Source organism: Meles meles, chromosome 19 (assembly GCF_922984935.1).
Source record: "Meles meles chromosome 19, mMelMel3.1 paternal haplotype, whole genome shotgun sequence".
Classification (NCBI taxonomy): Eukaryota; Metazoa; Chordata; class Mammalia; order Carnivora; family Mustelidae; genus Meles; species Meles meles.
Genome location: NC_060084.1, coordinates 26,281,680 through 26,304,452, shown reverse-complemented (window position 1 = coordinate 26,304,452; position 22,773 = coordinate 26,281,680). Strand labels below are relative to the sequence as shown.

General features: G+C 51.1%; 1 protein-coding gene across 4 annotated transcripts; it reads left to right on the top strand.

Moving 5' to 3' along the window:
* Positions 1–73: 73 nt before the first annotated feature.
* Positions 74–14,838, top strand: USB1 (U6 snRNA biogenesis phosphodiesterase 1). Of its 4 annotated transcripts, none has more exons than XM_045987692.1 (7): positions 74–254; positions 1,151–1,317; positions 3,703–3,886; positions 9,807–9,860; positions 11,237–11,342; positions 12,453–12,696; positions 13,736–14,838. In XM_045987692.1, the coding sequence occupies exons 1-7, from the start codon at positions 145–147 to the stop codon at positions 13,747–13,749; spliced, it is 879 nt and encodes a 292-aa protein (XP_045843648.1). In that variant the 5' UTR covers positions 74–144; the 3' UTR covers positions 13,750–14,838. The 4 variants fall into 4 exon arrangements, with proteins under 4 accessions (XP_045843648.1, XP_045843650.1, XP_045843651.1 ...); XM_045987695.1 differs by having other exon boundaries at positions 76–254; positions 12,613–12,696; positions 13,736–14,837; XM_045987694.1 differs by lacking the exon at positions 9,807–9,860.
* Positions 14,839–22,773: the final 7,935 nt, after the last annotated feature.

Here is a 22,773-nt window from a genome sequence, read left to right as displayed (position 1 = left end):
GCCGGAGTCCTGCGGGGCCCCGCCCCTCCAGGCCCCACCCCGAGGAGGTGCTTCCCCTGGCTCCGCCCACGGGAGGGTACTTCCGGCGCAGCTGAATTCCGGGTGCGATCGCTCGCGGGTACGGCCTGTTGTAGTGAAGGCCCGATGAGTGCGGCGCCCCTGGTGGGCTACAGCAGCAGCGGCTCGGAGGATGAGGATGAAGCCGAGGCCGCGGCCGGGGCCCAGGCGCGACCCGGAGCTGGAGGCTGCCGGCGGTAAGGAGCGAGATCTTTCTGGGGAGAGTACTGGTTCGCGCGACACCTCGACGGGACCCGAGCGTCTGGGGGCAAAACGGTGATGATGCGGGGCGGCTCGCCAGGGAAAGAAGAGGGGCACAGCGGGAAAGGAGGGTCCGGAGGACAGCCCTGGACATAGCCCCAGAGTGCCCCCACCTGGCTAGGCCAAGGTGAGGAGGCAGGAAACGTGGGCTCGGGTCCAGCCTCCAGCGCTGGCCGCCGGGATCTCCTGGTGCCGCCGGAATCTCCTGGCGCGCACCCACAGCATCATCCTAGGTCTGTTTCCGCATTTGGAGAGTGTTTCCATTCATCCAGTAAATACTCATGGAGCACCCGCTCTGCGCCAGGCTCGGGCTGGGACACTCCGCAGTGAACGAAACGGTCGAAGTCTGACTTCGTGGAGCTTCTGTTCTCAAGTGCCACGCCTGGTGCTTTTAAGAGTGCCTTTCAAGCAGTGGCATCTCTGTTTATCTCGCAATAGCTCTATTAGGTCGGGGTACACTTTACAGATGAGGAAACTGAGGCCCACACAGTGCACATGACTTGCCCAAGATCCCAAAGCTAGGAAGCGCTACTCCAATTCAGGGTTGTCTACCTAGGGAATGTGACCTCTGAACCACACTGTGCTGCCTGCCCAGTAGTCTCCCGTGGGAACCAGGCCCCCAGCTAAAGTCAGACTCCCAGGGCTGTTGGGAGACCCCAATGAGACAGTACTGGGGAAAGAGTTTTGTGGTTATCTAGAAGCTGCCTGCAGCACATGGTGGGAAATGGATGCATACAGTCACCCTGGATAGGGGTTACAACTTTTGTTGTAGCTACAGAGGTAGAGAATGCCAGGAGGCTAAGTGTGCTCATTTCCTTTTTCTCTCTTGCAGTTCCCAGAGCCCTCTTCCCAGCCAGAGGTTGCCGGTACCCGACAGTGTGCTGCACATGTTCCTAGACACTGAGGGAGAGCCTGAGGACGACCAGGAAAAACATGGAGGCCGGGTGCGCACCTTCCCCCATGAGCGGGGCAACTGGGCCACCCACGTCTATGTGCCATGTGAGTAACGTCTAAAGGGCGAGAGGCTGAGACTGACAGGTGCCTCTTTCTTTTTTTTTTTTTTTTAAATTTAAAGATTTTATTTATTTATTTGACCGACAGAGATCACAAGCAGGTGTGGGGGGGGCGGCCAGGAAGCAGGCTCCCTGCTGAGCAGAGAGCCCGATGCGATGTGGGGCTTGATCACAGGACCCTGGGATCATGACTTGAGCCGAAGGCAGAGGCTTTAACCCACTGAGCCACCCAGGCACCCCTGACAGGTACCTCTTGATGGGAGGAAGCTGGCCCTAACCAGGAGGAACAAGCCAGAAACCTCTGACAGGAATGGTAGGATGATACGAAAGAGATGGACTTAGCAGAGAAAATTGGGGAGTTTTTCTGTAAACTTGTTTTCAGTTTCGAGTTCATTGCCTAAATTTTTTTTTTTTTTAATTCTGGGAATAATGTTTTCCCACTCAGAGGAGGTGACCAAGGGAGGGTCTAGGGCAGAGTGTCAAGGCCAACCCGGAGTGCGGCTGTAGCTGGCAGTTTATTTCTAAGAGACCCCTGGGTGTGCTGGGCAGGTCCCCCCTCCCACCACCACCAGCCTACATGAGTGATTGGCAGGCAAATAATGCCCAGGCTTGGCACCCTTTAGTAAGTTACTGGACTTCCCAGAGCCTCAGTGTCTTTATCTCTAAAATGGGGATTATAGAAATCTGTATCTCCTGGGACTTTTGTGAAGATTAAATCAGATTGTTTATGTCAGGCTCTTTTTTTTTTTTTTTTTAAGATTTTATTTATTTATTTGACAGAGACACAGAGAGAGGGAGAACACAAGCAGGGGGAGCAGGAGAGGGAGAAGCAGGCTTCCCATTGAGCAGGGAGCCCTATTTGGGCTTCGATCCCCGGACCCTGGGATCATGACCTGAGCCGAAGGCAGCCGCTTAACGACTGAGCCACCCAGGCGCCCTATTTATGTCAGGCTCTTAACACAATACACAGAGTAGGTGGTGGCCCTTAGTATTTTGTGTTAATCAGGTCAACTCTTAGAACCTCCATTTCCCCATCCACAGAAGAATGAGTCTCTACACTGCCTGCTCACCAGAGCGTTGGGATAAATTGACTAACACACGGGGTGTGAGCATTTACCCATGTAGCTCCAGGCCCATATTTGGTTAAGAAAGAAGAAGAAGAATATGTGAACATTCAGTGGTGGTCGTTGTCGTGTTCTTTGTCTTTGTGAAAATTTAGGAGCATTCTGAATATTTATCAGGAGATTCAACGTCTAATAGGGACTGATAAAGGAAGTGTTGTTCGTGATTATGGATTACTGTGGACCAGTGACCATGAGCTTGCCCGCTGCACTGAAAGGAAGACTAGCCACCCTGTAGTGTTACATGAAGAAAGCCAGTGGAAGAACAGTTTGGGGGCGCCTGGGTGGCTCAGTGGGTTAAAGCCTCTGCCTTCGGCTCGGGTCATGATCCCAGGGTCCTGGGATCGAGCCCCGTGTCGGGCTCTCTGCTCAGCAGGGAGCCTGCTTCCTCCTCTCTCTGCCTGTTTCTCTGCCTGCTTGTGATCTCTGTCTGTCAAATAAATAAATTTAAAAAAAAAAAAAAGAAAGCCAGTGGAAGAACAGTTTGAATGGTACACTCTCATCTTTTCAACAAATAAAATGTGTACACTAGGATAAACACTGAGAAGAGGCTGGGAAGAAAGGCATCCAACTCCGACAGTCTTGATCTCTAGGGTAGTGGTCTTGAAAGTGGGGTGTATGCCCCCTGGGGAGAGGTCAAGATGACCCATCTGGAAGAAAAGTATTAGAACTTCTTTATATATCTCCTTTTATCTCATCTTTTTAAAGTTTCTGTTTTCGGGGCGCCTGGCTCGCTCAGTCGGAAGAGCATACGACTTGATCTTGGGGGCATGAGTTCAAGCCCCACGTTGGGTATGGAGATAGCCAAAAAATAAATAAACTTTAAATAAATAAATAAAAATTTCCATTCTCGACAGTGTACATTTTACAGTGGACATAATTTTGTAACATGCACATTTGTAACATAAATAAATACACGTTTATTGCAGGGATGCGTGTGAGTTTGTTTCCTAATGGCCCAGGTGATCAAAACAGTTTGGAGACTGCTGCTCTAGGTGATAGGATTTCAGGAGGCCCTGCTTTCTCCTTTGCATATTTCCTTTTTTTACTTGAACTCTTTCATAGAGCATATGTGTGTTACTTCTATAACCACAAAAACCATATTAAAATCCATAGATCTAGGCTGCTTTCAAAGTAATTTTCCCCCAAAGTCCAGAGTAACAAGGCCTTTCTCTGCCTTCTGGAATTCTTCCTTCAGCCACACGGCCCTGGCTAAGAGAATGGCCCGCCCTATCCACTCTTGCCTCCAGATGAAACGAGGGAGGACTTCCTGGATCTGCTGGACATGTTGCTGGCCCATGCCCAGACATATGTCCCCCGGCTAGTCCGGATGGAGGCATTCCACGTCAGCCTGTCCCAGAGCGTGGTGCTGCGGCATCATTGGATCGTTCCCTTCGTGCAGGCTCTGAAGGACCGCCTGGCCTCCTTCCAGCGGTGAGTGCCTGGTGCTTCCTCTGCTTCTCCTCCCCTCAGCTCCTCTTCCTGTCCTAAGCTACTGTGGGGGTGTAGATGTGGGGCGTACTACCCTAGCCAGCAGGCCAGACCTGAAGGTTGAACACTGAACATCTGGAGCCGCCTGCCACATACCCTGCCTTGGGTGACTTTGGACAGGCCACAGAAGCTCTGGAAGCCTCGCATCCTTACCTGTGCGCAGGTCATGGGATCGGTGGTAGCCACCTCCAAGGGGACCTATGAGAGTGAAATGAGGTTGTGTAGGCCTTGGCATGGTGCTCGGGGAAGGATGGGACCTGGACCCCGCCTCTGGCTTGTTTGGCCAGCCTCAAACTTTTCCTTCCTCAACTTTGCATATTTCTTCTTCCTTCCAGAGTGCCTTCCTCCTGTACTTGGCCATATCAAAGCCCTGCTCCTTCCCAGAGGCTCTCCAATTTGGCATCTCCCCCAGAGTTCCCCATTCCTTGGGATCATCTCTTACTGGGGCAGCTTATACCCTCGTGCTCATTTTATGCCTATCTGGTCCTTGTCCCCTGCGGAGCCACGCTCCCGCAGGCCCAGGAGCGCCCCTTCTTTCTGCATTCCCCATGTTTCTGCTCCAGGTGCTCTGCTGACTATAGGCATCAAATGGATGTTTGTTGAATGACTGAGCAGGAGGAGAGAGGGATCCTCTGAGTGTTGGTTCCAGAAGGAGCCCAAGAAGCCATCCAGTTGGTGGTTTTCTTTGCAGAGCCCTTGCTTCAGATGAGGTGTTACTTGAAAGCTTGGACGTGGAGATGTGTAGGAGAAAAACTGAAGTCTTCTAGCGAAAGCCCCACTCTCCCAGTGTGGAGGCCTCAGGCCTAGGAATTCCATAGACGAACTCCACCCAGGTAGGGAACTGCCTATTTGCTTCAGCCCTTTCTGAGGGCCAGAGGAGGAAAGGATTCGTTCCAGTTCAGTTAGCCAGAGAATTAGGACTAAAACTTCTCTCTCCACCTCATTCAGTTCCTCCCCACTCCCCCACCCCCATTTTTTTATCATCACTACCAAACTGACGGAGCAATATGTCTGTTAGTCAGGACATACTGGTCACAGATACCAGAAATCCAACCCAAAGTGGCTTAAACTGAGGGGGAGTTCATAGGCTGGTATAACTAAAAAGTTCAGAAGTCACGCTGGCTTCATGTGTGAGTGGACTGGGGTGACCAGAAGACGGCACCTGGCTGTCACCATCTCTTAGCTCTGCCCCTCTCTGTGTGGGCTTCCTCCTCACAAAGGCAAAGAGGCCTCGGGCAACTTGGGGCTGCCAGCCTACCAGTCTGGGAAGCCAGCCCACTTTTTTAAGAGCTTCAGCAAAAGTCAGGAATGACTTTGATGGGTCTGACTTGGCTAACGGGCTCTCCATCTGTGAGTTCAGCTAGCAGAACCCTGTCCCCTTCTACGTGAGGCTGTTCCCGTTACCTGCTTTCAGCTCTGTTCTCTCGGTAGAGGTGGAATGTCAGCTGGGTCTGGGGCCACATGACTTTGGCAAAAAGGACTTTATCACCACACTGCATGCATCTGGGCTGCGAGGACCGTGTGAGAACGAAACCTGTGGCAGGAAGCCATGGCGCTGGGCTCCTCTGCACGCAGTGGTCCTTTACCTGGACAAGTCCCTTACTGGGGCCTCTGGAAACTTTGCCAACAGGCCATTGCTAGAATTACTGGTCCCTGGGGAGCCCAGATGTCGCTTATCCTCTTGCTGCCTGTGGGACCAGAGAATAGCACCTAGGTCACTGGGCTGGCTCTCCTTGCTAGCACATGGTGTTTCCACCCCTGTGTCCTGGAGAAAGCCAGGCTAGGTGGCCTCTTCAAGTTTGTCTGGTTGAGCCTCTGGCCAAGAGTGGGTAGCACACCTTTGATTCTGTTGCTACAACTGAGGGAATGCTGTGTTCTGACTGGCCAGGCCTGGGGCAGGTGTGTACCCCCGGGGCAGCGGGGTAGAGACCCCTCCGCCAGCAAAAAATGGGAGAACAGCCTTCCAGTGCAAGTTTCCTGGGACAAGAGGGGTTGGTTAGCGTCTTAATGGCTACTTGCCACTCATTAGGCCCAATCAATAGTGTCATCATCAATGTCATGAACTTGGTTAAGCTTATTCTAACCCACTGTCGTTCTTTGAGATCGTCTGGCTTCTGCACAGGCCAGAGAGGAGAGTGGAGTGGAGATGTGGGAATCCCCTCCCCCCGTCTTTGAAGTCCTTAGTGGTGACACTGATCTCTGCGATCCCTCCAGAGATGGAGTATTGCTTCTGATTCACTACTTTCCGAGGCTGAGGCAGTTCTGGTAGCTTCCAGGTGGCTCCCCTACCATAATCACCTTCGCTCCACAGGTCAGGGAACAGATGTGGGGATTCTGCCAGCCGCTGAGTGTGTATTCCAATTATGCTTTCAGAACTGCAGGAATAACCACAGGGTGGGTTTGGGGGCCCACCGAGACAGGCCTGAGCTGAAATTCCATAGGTCACTTGGCCTCCGTGAGCCCCCACTCTGACTAGAGGGCCACAGTGATGTTTTGGTCTCCTGGAATTAGTTCACGGCCTTATCTGGTAGTTCCCAGAAGGCCTGATTATTTCCTTTTCTCTAATGCACAGTTACCCTGGCAAAAGGCCATAGGTCCCTTTTGAGAAGGCTAGGGAAAAAATGAACTATAAAATTTTAGTAGTGTACCAGGGTCCTTCCTCAAAGGGACCGGCCCTCCCCATCATTCAAGGGGTCTTAGGTCCATAAACTGGCTCAAGTCTGAAAATTGAGGGTCCATGACTTTCCTTTTATGATCGGATTAGACTGTTCACTCTGCGGCCTATGCTGTTTCTGCTTATACAGATGAAGTAAGACTTTTCGCAGGCTTCCTGTCTAGCTCACTTCTCGGAGCACCACAACAATTAGCCAGTACCCTAGGCCTGCCTGAGGCTCCACTGCCTTCCATGGCAACTACACCCACCTTTCAGCTTGGGTGTCTCCAGCTCCCTCACTGGAGCCACCCCTTGGTCCACGTTTCAGGCAACTAACCCAGCAAACTGTGAGATCCTTTCCCACCCCCCGAGCTGCGGCATTCACGCAGGATCTCTGCTTCATGAGCCCGCATCAGGAAATCGGCCTGAGCCAACTCTATGAGGCTTGCACCATTATCCCACACATTTAATACCCACACACGTTCCCTGGATTTCTGCTCATGTAGATCAGAATACTCGGGTAGTACTTTGAAGTATGGCACATCTCATGAGTCCCGCTTTGTACCTCACCTTTAGGGGACTGCCAGGACTTTAGTTATAGGTCTAGAAGCAAAGTGGGGGGGCGGAAGGGGCGCCTGGGTAGCTCGGTTAAGGGTCTGCCTTCAGCCCAGGTCATGATCCCAGGGTCCTGGGATTGAGCCCCGAGTCGCATTTCCTGCTCAGCTGGGAGTCTGCTTCTCCTTCTCCCTCTCCCTCTCCCTCCCTGCCCCTCCCTTCTGCTCCAGTGTTCTCTCTCTCTCTCTCTCTCTCTGTCAAATAAATAAATAAAATCTTTAAAAAAAAAAACATTAAAATAAAATAGCTTTAAAAAAAAAATAGAAACAAAGGGGTAGCAGGAGTGGGTCCTGAGGAGCCTCGCCGTCCTCCTGCAGGGTAACCCTCAGCGCCCGCCGAGTCCCCACAGATGGAGGTGGCAAGGCCCAAACCACTGTTGTTGGGGGCCACTTCCACTGGGAAGGAAAGCTCGTAAGAATTTAGGGGCTCAGTGCTTCCCACACATGCCCCTTCCAAAGGATCCCCCGTCTTTCCCAGGCAGTGCTCTCACTTGAACGGTAGCAGTGAGCACAGCTGGGAGTTCAACTGGTATAATTCAGCCAATCACAGCATGCGGTTCCCCTTTGATTTTTCTGCAGTTACAGCCCTGAGGCTATGGGACAGGAGGGTCTTCCTATTAGGGCACACCTAGAGGTTCCTAGGTCCTTGATGCTGCCTGAGTGCAGAATTCGAATCCCTAAGCTCACCTTTTTCTTTTAGCACTTTGGCCACATTAGGAGCAAACAACCAATGTCATTAGATTCTGTAGTTTCCACCAAACTGTTAGAAAGTATCATACAGTCACTTAGCTCCTTCTAATAGATGGTTGCCTAGGATGATGCGGCGCAGATATTGTACACGTCTCTATAATCGGTTCCCACGTGGACTACCAGCACTCGATTTACTACTAGAAATAGTCAGTAGTGTCTTTGAATCTAATCAGATTAGAGAGCCAATTCCGGAAGCCTCAGAACCAATTCAGAAAACTCAACCTTAAAATCCTGGTTTAGAACCACTGTTGGTACCGAAATCTGTGTTAGGGCTCTCTAGAGAACAGAACCAATAGGATAGAGATAGAGACAGAGATAGAGATACAGAGAAATTTATTATAGGAATTGGCTCACGTAGTTAGGAAAGTCGAGAAATCCTATAGTCTGCCATCCGCAAGCTGGGGAACCAGGAAAGCCAGTGGTATCATTCAGCCTTGAGTCCAAATGCCTGAGAATCAGGCGTGGGGGTGAGGGAAGCACTGAGGGTAGGAGATGACTGATGGTATAAGTCCTGATAGAGCTTAAAAGCCTAAGAACCAGGAAAATCAATGTCCAGTGTCCGAGGGCGGGAGATGAATGTCTCCACTCAGAGAGCATAGGAGCGCCAGTTTGCCCTTCCTCCGGCTTTTTGTTCTGTCCAGGCCCTCAGTGGATTGAGGGATGCCCTCCCACACTGGGGAGGGCCATTTGCTTTATTCCTTTCACCAATTCAAATGGTAATCTTTTCCAGAAACATCCTCACAGACACACCCAGATTTCATGCTTTACCAGCCCTTTGGTCATCCTTCTGGGTAGTCAACTTGACACATAACATTAACCCTCACAGTTGGGCACAAACCTCAAGCGTCCACTTCAGGATGTTTGTCAAGTCCCTTGCTGAGCTCTGGGTAAACCTGATGCTTAAACCAAGCTCCTGCTGGTTCTGTCGCCCCTTCCATTTTCCCCAGAAGAGGTGCATTAGGAAGCTGAAGGCTGATGGGGAGGCCAAAAGTTGACTGAGTCTGAGCCCTGGACAGGTTGTGAGAGTCTGCCCAGCATGCTGGGTTGTTGTGTTCCGTCACATGGAACCTTGGCCTGGAGGCGGTCAGTGATCATTTCCTGTAGTGGGATTTGCCAGGTTGGTCCACAGGGGGCCCGCCTAAGATCTAGTGTCTCAGAGATACAGAGGGAACCAGCCAGAATGAAAGGACTTACTGGCTGAACGCGATGGGCCCCGTGTAACTGAGCTGAGGGATGGGTGGGTATGTGGGTGGGCAGGTGTTTCTGCCCCATTTGCACACCAACAGAGACCCACTTCCCCTCGTTAAAACATTATAGGTGAGAGCAAGGGCTTTGGAATCAGACAGACTGAGGTTAAGATTATGGCTCACCAAATTCAACTTTACCTGACCGCAGTTTCTGCGTCTGTGGAACGGGCAGAGTTACAGCGCCTGCGTCACGGAGTCGCGTGAGGACTCCCTCAGCTCATGCCTGAAGAGCGCTCAGCTCAGCCCCTGGCACATGGGAAATGTTCATCTCTTATCACCTCTCTGATGAATAAGACTTTCTCAGTTCCCATCAGTAAAACTGAAATAGTCTCATTGTTCATTTGGATGAACTGCTATTAATAACACTTTCGCCAGCATCTGAATGAAGTTATGTGTTACTTCAGCTGGGTGATGATGTAAGGCCTTGTCCAGCTCTAACATTTTAGGGTTCAGTTATACCACCTGTATAATAGGATAACAAAATGAAGGGTACAGTGAGTTAACGGTATTTTCAAAGTCCTCCTTTTTGATACAAACTTTTTGGATTTTTTTTCTTATTATTCTTCCTGAAACGTGGTCTTTCCTCTTCTAAATTCCAGATTCTTCTTTACTGCCAACCGGGTAAAGATTTATACCAATCAAGAGAAAACCAGGTGGGTCTCCCTGTCGGCCACCAGTTCTTTCTACAAGATTCTTCGGAGTAAGATTCAAAGGATGCTTTGCTTCTGGCCTTGTCTGTCCCAGTTTTTTCTTTGTTTGTGGTTTTTTTTTCTTTTAAAGATTTTATTTATTTATTTGACAGAGAGAGAGATAAAGCAAGAGAGGGAACAGAAGCAGAAGGAGTGGGAGACGGAGAAGCAGGCTTCGTCAAACAGGGAGCCCGATGTGGGCCTCGATCCCAGGGCCCTGGGATCATGACCAGAGCTGAAGGCAGACAGACGCTTAATGACTGAGCCACCCGGGCACCCTCTTTGTTTGTGTTTTAACCAACTCTATGACCACAAAAGCAGCTGTTCCTAAATCTGAACCTTTCATTAAGAAAAATAACCAGAGGGGGCGCCTGGGTGGCTCAGTGGGTTAAAGCCTCTGCCTTCGGCTCAGGTCATGATCTCAGGGTCCTGGGATCGAGTCCCGCATCAGGCTCTCTGCTCGGCAGGGAGCCTGCTTCCTCCTCTCTCTCCCTCTGCTTGCCTCTCTGCCTACTTGTGATCTCTATCTGTCAAATAAATAAAATAAAATCTTTAAAAAAAAAAAAAAAGAAAAGAAAAATAACCAGAGGAACGTGGAGGGGAGGGGAGCAGAGGTAGAGAAAAATATCCTGGTGAAGTGAACAAAAGCCTGCCTCTGGAAAAAAACATGGGCCCCTGCCCAGCTCCATCCCCAGTTGAACGTTTAGCTCATACTGTCACCTCCGTGACCTCTGATTTCCATGCCGTCACACGCCTGCCCTTGATACGTCCGTCACTGGGCAGTTGTGAGGCACCAATGAGCCCAGCATGTTCCAGAAGTGGTGGAGTGGGTTGAAACTAGGAGGTGAGGGATTAGAGAGAGTGACAGTAGGCAAGTCATCTAATAAGTTTCACTGAGACCGGGAGGGTGTCTGGCTGAAGATGTGGGCTCACGGGAGGGTTTTTAAAGATGGGGTTTTAAAGATGAGGCAGCATGTCTGAGAGCTGAGGGGAGGGGAGCCGGTGCCCAGGAACCTCATCCCTGAGAAACAGTACAGACTCGGGAGTGATGTGAGGGGCTATAGACACATGGCGGGGCAGATGAAGGAGTTCCTCAAGGGTCATGAGCCTCTAGGAAGGAGGAGAGATCTGTGGTTAGAACTGGGGAAGGAAGGTTTAGGGACAGAGGAAAGAGCCAGCTCAGAGCAGGGGCAAGCGAGGCACCCTAAAGGGGAGGAGGGAGAACCGCCAGCCCTGACCTGACTGCTTCCTGTCGCCTTCCCTGCCCCCAGTGTGGATGGTTTGTGTTCTCAGGGGCTGCATCTCATGCCCACGTTATCTCCACTTTTGCCCTCCCCCAGGACCTTTGTCGGACTTGAGGTCACCTCTGGGCACCCCCAGTTCCTGGACCTGGTCTCGGAGGTAGACAGAGTCATGGAGGAATTTGACCTCACCACTTTCTACCAGGTAATAAACAGCCTCTTCCTCTCCACTGGCCCGCCTAAAAGTGGAAACAAACCATCCTCAAAGGAGCCCTTGTTAGAGGCAAACTGAACAGCCCTCCAGAACCTGCCCCCGTGAAGCGTCCCAAATGCCAGACTTCAGAGGGCACAGGCTTCCGGGACAGCGGGGAGTAGAGGAGCCAGGGGCGTACTCAGGTGCGGCCCGTCGGAAGTCCGACGCTTCACAGAAATCTCTTGTTTCATCTTCGGTGTACACAAGATTTACCCATTCTGCTCCATATGGATCCGTGTTCATGTTTCTTTTTTAAGAAATAGTAGTTTTCCCAGATTTTTTTTTTTTAGTGAAATTAACACCCCAGGAAGAGTGGTGGCTTCCCCCACCTTTCTGCACCTCACCCAGGGTGCCCCATGCCCTCCAGGGGTATTTGACTCCAAACTGAGTATTGGGTCCTTCAAGAGCCCTTGGTTTTGCTTGATGTATTCTTTTAAAATCTTGCTGAGGCATAGAAGTATGAATTTCAGTGGAGATTATTACTCATAATTTTAGACATTTTGGTTTTTGTTCACTTCATCTTAGAAAGTATGTCATCTATTGAAATGTTCTAGATCAGAAAACAGAGTTGGAGCCTGCGTTCTCGTTCATGTCCCAGATTTAATGACTGTTAAGGGAAAGCCTCTGGAAGCAGGACTGTCTTAGTCAGCTGAGCCCACCGTAACAACATACCCTAGATGGAGTGCTTTAAACAGCAGAAATTTGTTTTCTCACAATTCTGGAGCCTAGAAGTCCAAAATCAAGGTGCCGTCGTGGTCCGCTTCTGGTGCTAACTCCCTTCCTGACTTGTGGATAGCAGTCTTCTTGCTGTGTCCTCACATGGTAGAAAAAGAGGAAGCCAGCTTCCTCCCATCTCTCATACAGGCACAAATCCCATCACGACGGACCCCCTTTGATAAGCTCCTCTGAACCTAATTGTCTCCCAGCAGCCCCATCTCCAAATATCATTGCATTGGAAGTCGAGGCTTCAACATAGGCATCTGGCAGGTGGGGCGGGGAGAGGTCTCGGACACAATTCAGTCCACAGCTGGGGCCAACCCAGAGCTCTTTCATCTGTGGAAGGTACTTGGGAACAATACTGTCGGCACTGAGGGTCTAGACCCTCATGGAGCAGGCCAGGACTCCGGCAAGGATACCGTGACAATGGTCACAGAGCTCCTGTCACATCTGCACCTGCCAAGGCATCCAGGCGACCTCCTGCCTCCCTGCTGTTCCTCCACAGGACCCTTCATTCCACGTCAGTCTGGCCTGGTGTGTGGGGGATGCGCGTCTCCAGCTAGAAGGGCGGTGTCTGCAGGAACTACAGGTGTGTTCACAGTGCGGGAGCACAGAGGGCGCCCAGTACCAGGAGTGATGGGCCCTGTGTTGGGGAGTGGGAGGGTTGGCGACAGGCCCTGAGGATTATGTGTGCAAACCAGAATCTGGGGGAGGAGACCCCTATCACCTCACCTTGCTACTCAGACGGCAGTCCCTTGGCTGCAGCCCCCTGGAGCCTATTAGCCATCCAGACTCTGGCCCCAATGCAGACCTAAACGCAGACCTAAGAAATCAGAATTGCATTTTAACAAGATCTCTAGGGACTTGCATGCACGTTAAAATTTGAGAAGCACTGTCCTCCACCACTGATCTGAGGGAATGTTGTAGGCCTCTCCTGAAGTCCTAGCCCCTTGCCCAGAGGTCTAAGACTCCGGTGCCCAGCAGGGACCGGCAGGTGTTGGAAATGAGGGAACCGTGCCAGGTGTGAGGCGCGCCCACCCTGGTAACCCTCTTGTTCTGCTAAGTAGGTGAGACATTTCTCCTTCCCATCAGGGCCCTCGGAGGAGCTGGGACTCCTCCACCGTTGGGAGAGGAGAGTGGGGGATGCTGCCATGCAGGAATGTGGACCGTCTCGCTAGCACTTCTGTTTTTCAAGGGAGACGAGAAATTCAGACTTTTACGTGCGATCTTTCATTTTCAAATGTTGGCACTAATGTGAAATTTTTTTTAACATGCTGCAAGCCAGACAAAGTGTGTGCCGGAGGATAGAGCCACTTCTGCTCTTGGCCTAGTCAGGCCATGGGGTAAAGAGTCCTGATTTCAGGCTCCCGCAGACCCCATCCCCCTTCCAGCTTTATCGGGTTCTGAGCGTCCACTTCCTCCTCTGCAAAGTTGGGATGATAGGACCCACATCCCCAGACTGCAGAGCTGATGAGACAAGACTCCTAAGCGTGGAGACTGTGCGGCCCTCAGCCTTCCTCCGCAGTGCCTACCCCCTTAAGGATTTTAGTAGGCTGATCTTGTTCACAGTGCCCTCTGGGTCCCTGATTCCCCTAATGCGACTGTCCTTTCTCGTCTCCCGGTGGAAGAACATTGTGGATGAGTTTGAAGACCCCGAGATGGTGCTGCGTGTGCATACCGAGCAGGTCCGCTGCAAGTCTGGGAACAAGTTCTTCTCCATGCCTTTGAAGTGAGCACCAGAGACCCTCATCCCAGGCCCCTCTGCGGGCCAGGCAGAGATGGAGAAGCCTGCTCCAAGACTTGGAGAGGCTCCCAGCCTCCCAGAGGGAGGCCTGGTCTGGAGCGCAGTCACTGCTGGTGGTTCCTGGGGTCTTGTTTGCTCCCAGCTGGTATGGGTGCCCGTCCGGCCCTGCTATGTGTGGTCATTGTCAGGAATCACCAGTAGAGGGCAGCCTGGGCTTCCTAGTTCTAGATCTGTGGCCTGTAGACTTGCCAGACAAAAAAGAAAGTCAGGGTCATGGCGAGCCCACCCAGACTCAGCCAGCAACCCCATTGTAGCCCCTCCAATAAATGGCCCCTACCCCACACCCTGCCCCCATCGGCTGTTTGCATTTGGAGGCCACTGGCCTTCATGAGTGTTCCCCCGGCTCTTCTCCACTCACGCTGGACATACCGTGTTTTAATGGGTCCATCACCCTCCCTCCCTGAAGTACGTCGGTTTTATTTATTTTTGGTCTCCCCGTCCGGTGCCAGCGGAGGCCATCTCAGGGCCAAGGTGCAGAGCACTGATTTGTGCTTCTGCCTCAGTTCCCCACCCCCCACCTCCTACCTCCCACTCGCCCCCAGCCAGGTGCCAGATGTTTCATTTTGGCCTGGCTATGGCGGCTGTAAGCCAGCCCTCCAACGCTCTGTGACCTCTGGCTTCTCCTCAGCTTTCCCAAAGAGGCGGAGGGGCAAGGCCTTCCCCCAGTTCTCTCTCCACTGCCTCCAGCCGCCTGCCATGGGCATTCTGAGGGGGGCTCCAAGGAAAGGCCAGGGGTTGTCCAGGCCTTTTATTTTCCATCAGGCGTTCACCAGAGCAAAAGACCAGCCCTCTCCAGTTGTCATCTGTATCTCTGGTGATGAGAGATATTTTTATGTTATGGTTTTCAATTATGTTCCAATAAAAATTACAGTTTCAATTTTGGGTTTTGTTTGGGACTGCTTCTGTTGTTCACCTAGGTGACAAGATGACTGTCCTCTGCCTGCACCTTCTCCAGCATGCCACTCAGTGTCAGGGGTACTCTTGGGAGTCCCCGTTATGGCTTCGGAGTGGCCGTGAGAGGAGGCACTGATGATGCCTCAGTAAATTGATAGTCACAGGGGGTCACCCAACCTGCCAGGCCTGCACCCCAGACAAGTGGCACAGACCACATGTGGCCAGGGCAGGGCCTGTGGCTGGGGGGGGGGATCCCCAACTCCTCATCAGTGTAAGCACAGACATTCAGACCTGACGCTGCTACAACATGTACTGCTACAACACGTTCAGAGCCCTTTCTAGAACCATCTCCTCTGTCCTCCTGATAACCCGCCCCAAAAAGTAAAGGGGGGAGGAATGGGTATTCCACTTGTGCAGAAGAACAGCTGAAATCCCTTATCTCTGTTCTGCTCTGACCTCAATCCTGCCCCGGGGCTCCCAGTCAAGCCTGTTCTCCCCTCCTCACCCCACGCCTGGGGAAAGGGGATCTGCCACGCCAGCTCTCACTGCCTACCGCACCTCTGGGCTCTTTGAGGCAAGCTCCAATCCCGGCCCAAAGATATGGAAACTCACTTTCTGTGCCTGGTTCCCCAACTCCACTGCACTGATCTGCTGATTCAACTCCAACCGGGCAGTCGGTTCTTATGGATTTTGAGGTCACGCTGGAAAGGGAGAGGAAGCCCGGCCTCCTTCCGGGCCTGCAAGGAATACAGCAAATGTCCTGTGCAGCGGGCACTTACAGGGCCACCAGCTCTGTGTCTGATGCTCACAGCCAGGGGGCAGCCAGAGCACTGGGAGAAGAATTCCCATCCCCAGCTCTGCACCTCTCACACTGGGAAGTGCAAGCAACATCCTGATTTCCGATTTCCGGCAGGTTCTAACCTCAGCGTGGAAGCCAGCCTCTGTAGGCCCAGATTTTCCTCATCAGGACCACTGGCTCTCCCCAGGAGGGCAGCCCCACCATGAACAAACCCAGGAGGGCTGGCCATGCCAGTCCCAGGGGAGGATGTGGCCCAGATGGAATTACAGAGCGGCAACTTGAAGAAATGGGCCAAGATCGAGAAAGGGCTCTTCAGTGGGGAATGGCAGGTGGCGATAGAGGAAGGAAGCCAGAGAGTCGCTGAGGGGGGAGGAGGGCAGGCGGGCTGCAGGAGGCTGGGCGGCAGGGGCTTGGCAGGAGCCCAAACACTGAGTGTGCCGCAGAGCCCAGCCGTCGGCTCCCCAGCCTCTCGGCTGACAGTGCAGAAGCAGCTGGGGCTCTTCCATAAGAGGAGATGTGATCCCAAGGCAGACGATGAGACCAGCACAGCCTGGGGTCCACCCCTTGGCAGGCTTGGCTCGGAAGAGGGAGATGCTCCTGATGGGGATTTTCTCACACCAAAGAGAGCGCAAAATCAACACATCTGGCCTGGGTGTCCTCAGATGTTCCCTGCAGGGCAGGGAAGTGATCTTCGAGGCCGCCTTGGCCCCTTTCCACTTGGCACTCTTGGCTCTCTCCACAGGCCTCTCCAGACCACCCCAGCTTTGTTTCCAAGGAAGAGGGAAATTACCTTGGCTTGTTTGTTTATGCCTTGTCTTGGTACCGGGAGCTTGAGAGGCCAAGTGGGGGGAGGAGTGGTGGCAGCCAAGAATGGGGGTGGGGGTCCAGGGCCTGGTTCTGACCCACAGCATGTGGCTTTTACGGGGACCTCAGCCACCACCTGAACCAGAACCCTCCTTCTACCAGTGAAGAGACAAACCCAAAGAGGGGAAACAACTTGCTCCAGATCGCCCAGTAAATCAGTGCTGAGGCAGACCCCCGCCCCCACCCCAGGCCTGGCTTCTAATCCCCACCTGTTTGCACAACCCCTCACTACCCCTCAGGGGCTCACAGTGAAGCTGGGCGCTTTGATCCAAAAAGGCTCCAAGAAAACAAGAGGGGCGGGGTGGGGGGAGGCTCTAGATGAAAGGGTATTAGTGAAATGTGGGGAAGGTTTAACGCTGGGTAACAGAAGGCTAGGCCCACGGTGGCTGTCCTGCCAGTCCCCTCAGGCCTTGGGTATTGGCCAGACCCTGCAGAGCCACAGGCCCGCATGACAGACGGGTGTACAAACCCACCTTAGACCCTGCAGGGGCCAGAACCCAAACACTGGGGGCTTCAAGGTCGGGTCACAAGGGATGCCTCCTCTTTAAGTAGGATTTACCCCAGGAGAGGAACCTCCAACAGAGAGAAAATAATTACCATGCTGACCACAGGCCTGTAAGAGTATTACTCACTGTTCCTGGGTCCCTCTCTTAACTAAAAACCTCTTTTTTTTTTTTTTTTTTAAAGATTTTATTTATTTATTTGACACACAGAGAGAGATCACAAGTAGGCAGAGAGGCAGGCAGAGAGAGAGAGAGGAGGAAGCAGGCTCCCTGCAGAGCAGAGAGTCTGATGCGGGGCTCGATCCCAGGACCCTGAGATCATGACCTGAGCCGAAGGCAGCGGCTTAACCCACTGAGCCACCCAGGCGCCCCAACTAAAAACCTCTTAAACTCAAACGTTTTTTTAATTTATTTTTTTATTTTTTCAAGATTTTTCTTTCTTTTTAAGTAATCTCTATAGAGTGGAGCTTGAACTATCAACCCTGAGTCCCAAGCTCTACTGACTAAGCCAGGCAGACGCCCCTCAAATCCTTCTTTGTAAATTGACCAATTGGCGATAAATATCGTGAAAGATTGCAATGCGTTCCGTTAAACCAAGAAAAGCCTGCTGTCCATTTCTGACACCCACTATACATTTCAGAGTGAAAAATTTAGAAGCCCACCCCACTGATCACGGTGAGCACAGTGTAGGTATAGAATTGTTCGATCGCCATGTTGTACACTGGAAGGTAATAGAACGCCTTGTTGCCAACTATACTTTCATTTTTAAAAACATTTAGAAATCCATTTCCCAAATGAGGGGTCCCACAGAAAAGGTAGTGGAAATGGATAAAATTGTCCCAACCTTTTCCCTGAAGAAATAAGGCCCATCTGTGTACTTGCTGCTACAGAATCCAGTTTGGCAAGAAACCAGCTAAATCAGTTTAGCAAGAAATCCCCATCCCTGATAATCCGATCATACTCCCCATCCCCACTATCCCCAGGTGATACCGCCTGCCTCAGCCAGAGCCCACTCCAGACTCACCGGCTCCTTGTAGTGATCTCCCATCCACCAATGCCCCCCACCCCCCACCCCCAACCCGGCCCCTTGGCTATAAACTCGTCCTTGTTCTGGTTGTTTCGGGAATTGAGCCCAGGTCTTCACCTGCCCACTTGGTATTTTTAATGGCCCAAAAGGGAGTCTCTTTCCCTATTGGGAGAGTTTTTTCCAGTAAAATCTATCCTCTCTGCTTTAACTTCTGACTCTGTTTCTCCTTAACAGTTTTTAGTGCGGTGACCCAGATGTGAACCAGAACCACCCCCAGACTCAGAGACGTGACAACCAGGCTTCACGGTGTGCACCTAGACAGACCCTCTGTCTCCACTCTGTTTGCTAGCTTGGGTATCCTAAGATGAATCTGACTCCGGAGCCCATTGCTTTGAATAAATGTCCCCTGAAACAGGGAGAGGATTTGGATTCTTAGGATTCTGAGTATTCTCTGGAAGCTGGGTCAGAGTCCCAAGCAAGCAGCTGTTTGTAAGAAGCTGTGTTAGATCCTGGGTCAACAGAGGCCAGATGAGTCCTAGGCTTTTTTGATCCTAGGAGGCCCGTCTCTGTAAGGAACAGAGGCTGGGTTAGAGTCCCAGATATTTCTGCTCCTAAGAGTAATGGTGCCGTTAGTCAAGAACACGGGAGCTTTTCAACCTACTGAAAGATCCCCTCAAAACTCCTGCTGACTCTATCCTTCTAGAGCCAAATGCTGTCCACTTTCTTTCTCATTAGCAAAACTTCACCAGAAACTCTTTACAGTGGGCCCTCTGGGGGACTCTTTGGAGATGCCCAAATTAGTCCACCTAAGGGGAGCCTTAGGGCAAAAGAAACAAAATTCTCTGATGCACAATGCTCTGCTTTGTTCACTTGGTCTGAAGAAGCCAAAAAGTAACTAAATGATTCAAACCTCATTCAAACTATAGAAGTACTTAAACAATGTCTTCTGAGTATCTGTTCTGATTCAGTAAACCCTCTAGAACCCTTCACAGCCTCCCAGTTTTCCTCATACCCATCCCTCTCTCCCAAAATGTCCTTCACCAACACACGCCCAGCCCCTCCACTTCCTGCACCTGGAAGGTGCACCAGACCCCCGTTTCCTGCAGATGAAGCTCAGGGTGTGACCCCTACCCATTCTTAAGCCATGCTTGACAGAAGAGACGCCATTCAAACCTTGGTCTCGGTCAGAATTAACATGCCACCATTGAGGACTTTCCTGACTCCTGGAAGAAATGGAAAAGGTTTATTGGCTACTTTAGGCTTGTTCTGGGAGCATGCTCTCCAGATTCCCTGATTTAGATCAATTTCTCCACCTATGGTTTGGCCTTGGGGGTGCCTCTGTTCGGTTTGGAAAGGTCAAAGCACCATACCTGAAGGTCATCAAGGGTATCAGACTACCTCTAACTCCCATTAGAAAATGAGGGAAGAAAAAAGAAAAGAAAAAGAAAGACTAGAAGCCATTCTTTAGGTCTCTCTCACCAAAATTGATTGGTCATGTACTCAAAATTATAAACGAAGATGAAATGTGCCTAACGATCACCATCAATTAACAATAGGCAGAAACTCTCTGGGCTGGAACTGGCCTTGCAAACAGCCGCAGCTCTGGCCACAAGCTTTGGCCCCAAGCTCTGGTCTCAGACCAGAGGTCCCTGACACATTCCAGAGAAATAATATTTCTGGCAAAATGCAGACATGTGTAAGCACCAGCCATTAGCCCAGCGTTGGGAAGATGGTATTTCAGAACCACTGGGAATACAGAATGCTAGCTGACGACACGGCAATTAAAACAACTAGGAGAACCTGAGAGTTTTCATCTACGGCAAATTCCAAAATCACCATCTTCCATTGATCAAGACACTTGCTGAAATTGTAAAAAAGAAGGATGTTGGGCCTGGGAATGCCAGGCCTCCAGAGGACGGAAAAAACCTGAGTCCCGTCCTCACCAGAAAATTCTTGACTCTCCCCCTAAGAAGTAGATGTCCAGTGCTCTCAACGGCCACCAAACTCACAAGGGGAAATAACCCTACACGTTCAAGGGCACCCCACCACGTTTCTCACTGACTCCGGGGCAATGTGTCCTACCCTTAGCCACAGCTTGTTTCCTGCCCTGCTTCCTCGAGTCACCGAACTTTACCCAAGGGGAGTTTTCATAATTTACCTCTTATCTGCCTGCCTCTGTCTCCACCCCTTAACATTTCCATGGGACCTCCTGAAGCTTGGCATCACTTCCTTGCCAGTTCTGCCAACCCCGAAGCCTGTTCGGAAGGCATCTTCTCATGAGTAAGAGATAAAAGTTCATTTTGCCCTAGTAAATCTCCTTCTATCGGTCCCTGACGCCTCCCCTCCATGTCTACCGCCCCTAAGGCTCCGTCTGACTTCCTTGGGGTCCTCTGCCCACTTCACCTAACAAGTTCCTCCCTGAATATTTAAATCAACTATGAGACAAGATTGCCTCTTCTTTATGGATATAAATAGATACAGAACCCCTAAAGATAGGAATAAATCTCCATGCCCCTCCCCAGGATTCCTCAGGATCATTAAAGCCAGAAGCTCTGTAGGGGTCCCCACCCAATAATTCAAGGCTTATTAGACAAAAAACTTCTAATCCCCACTTATAATCCATGCAATACTCCCATTTTGGCCATTAAAAATACCAAGTGGGCAAAAACATCAGCCCCAGATCTGAGAAGCTGTCAATCAAATTGTTAAATCCAGATTGGCCTTGGCACCTAATCCTAATGCTATTCCCTCTGCCACTTCTTCCAACCCCCCAGTACTTCCCAGTCCCCGATTTGTGTTCCATCTTGTGCAGAATTCCCCTTCCTAAGGAGTCCCTGTATGCGTTCTCCTCCCCTGGGAGATCCATCAGCAGGCTCCTACAACGCACTCCCCGCACACCCTAAATGCCAGTTTGAGGGACTTAAAATTCCCAGGAGACTCTGCGTTAATCCAATACGTAGATGACCTCCTTCTGTGTTCTGACAGTCATGACAACCTCTCTTGGACACCAACTACCTTCCTAAGGCTTTAGCAAGAAAGGGCCACCAAGCGCCCAGGGACAAAATTCAGCTAAGCCCCCGTGAGTCTGATATCTGGGTCATGGTACTCTGGCTTGTACATAAAACTGTCTTCACAGACCAAGGCTCCCCTATTTGACATTTTCCTCTCCCTGAAAGAAGGTAACAACCAATAGGCATTTGGGATCTTGGAGGATCTGCAGGATGTAGCTAAACCTACATTCTCTCCGACTGCCTCACCCCTTAGTGTCATGACTGAGGAGGCAGTCCCACACTCAGGAGTCTGGGGACGCCTATCCAAGATGCTTTGAAAACCTTAAGGGCTAGAACCACCAAACTTGTCCCAGCGGCCTTTGATTTAGCATTAGGTCATCTGCTCGACATACATGTTCCTCCTGCTTGATGGAAACACATAGTACTTTTCTGCCTCCTGACTTATCGCTCATGAAATCTTACTCTCTCCCTCTCACATCGCCTTGCATCACTGTCCAAACCCTGCCACCTAACTTCCCTCAGCCACTAATGGGATGCCCCACGACTGTGTCCTTAACACTAGACCATGACCCTGTCCTAGGCTAGATTCCTCAGAAGCCCCCATCCCTCCACCCCTCCCCCACACACACTGACCTCACTCTTCATTTCAATGGCTTCTACCTCCTTAAGGAGGATGGACCTTTCCAGGCTGGAAATGCCATCACTGATCAATGTAAACCTCTAGAATACTGAGCCCTGTCAAATGTCAAATCAGCCCCCATTGCTGAGTTAATTGCTTTTACTTGGGCTTGCATTAAGAGCAGAAGGAATAAAGGTTAACATATATACTGATAGCTGCTATGCCTTTGGGGTAGAACGTGATTTGGGTACGTAAAACAGAGAGGATTCTCGACAGCGGCCCGTGTCCCCCAGTTAAAAATAGACCCCTAGAGGCACCTGTATTATCCCAGTAGATGACTATGGTAAAAACCAAGGGAGGGGCGCCTGGGTGGCTCAGTGGGTTAAAGCCTCTGCCTTTGGCTCAGGTCATGATCCCAGGGTCCTGGGATCGAGCCCCACATCAGGCTCTCTGATCAGCGGGGAGCCTGCTTCCTCCTCTCTCTCTGCCTGCCTCTCTGCCTACTTGTGATCTCTCTCTCTGTCAAATAAATAAATAAACATTAAAAAAAAAAAAGGGACACGGCACGAAAAATTCAGACGCGACCTAAAGAAACAGATGGACTGATAAGTACGCTGCATCAGCAGGCTGCTCCCTGCCCACCCCAAAAAATCCAAGCAGGTTCCAAGCCTTGGGACTGTGCCCTTGCATCCTGCTTTCAAGGCCTAGACCCCCAGCGGGATTATTCACTTTCCTTGAGAGAGCACTATTTTAGGACGGCTCCTCAGGCAATCATAAAAGAAATCCACACGGCCCAAACGGTAGCTTCAGACTTAGAAAGAACTGGATAGGGAAAGCTGTGTATTTAAGCCACTTGGATGGACTTTGGAAACACCGAGATGGCGGCTCCACAGTCCCCAAGTTCATCTCTTGAGTCACCTTGTGTGGTTTATTTTCCGGCTCACACGGAAAAGGACAAAATGCAGGGTATAGTACACGAACAGTCATTTCCGCTTTTACTTGGACCAAACGGTTGGTTGCCCCTGGCCTCGATGGCCAGAAACACAAGCCTGGAAAAACCATAAAGGTACAGCAAGGAAGGGAAGCAGCTTGCCCTCCACCGTTTTAACCCAGGTGATTAGGCCTGCAAGAAAACCCTGCACCCG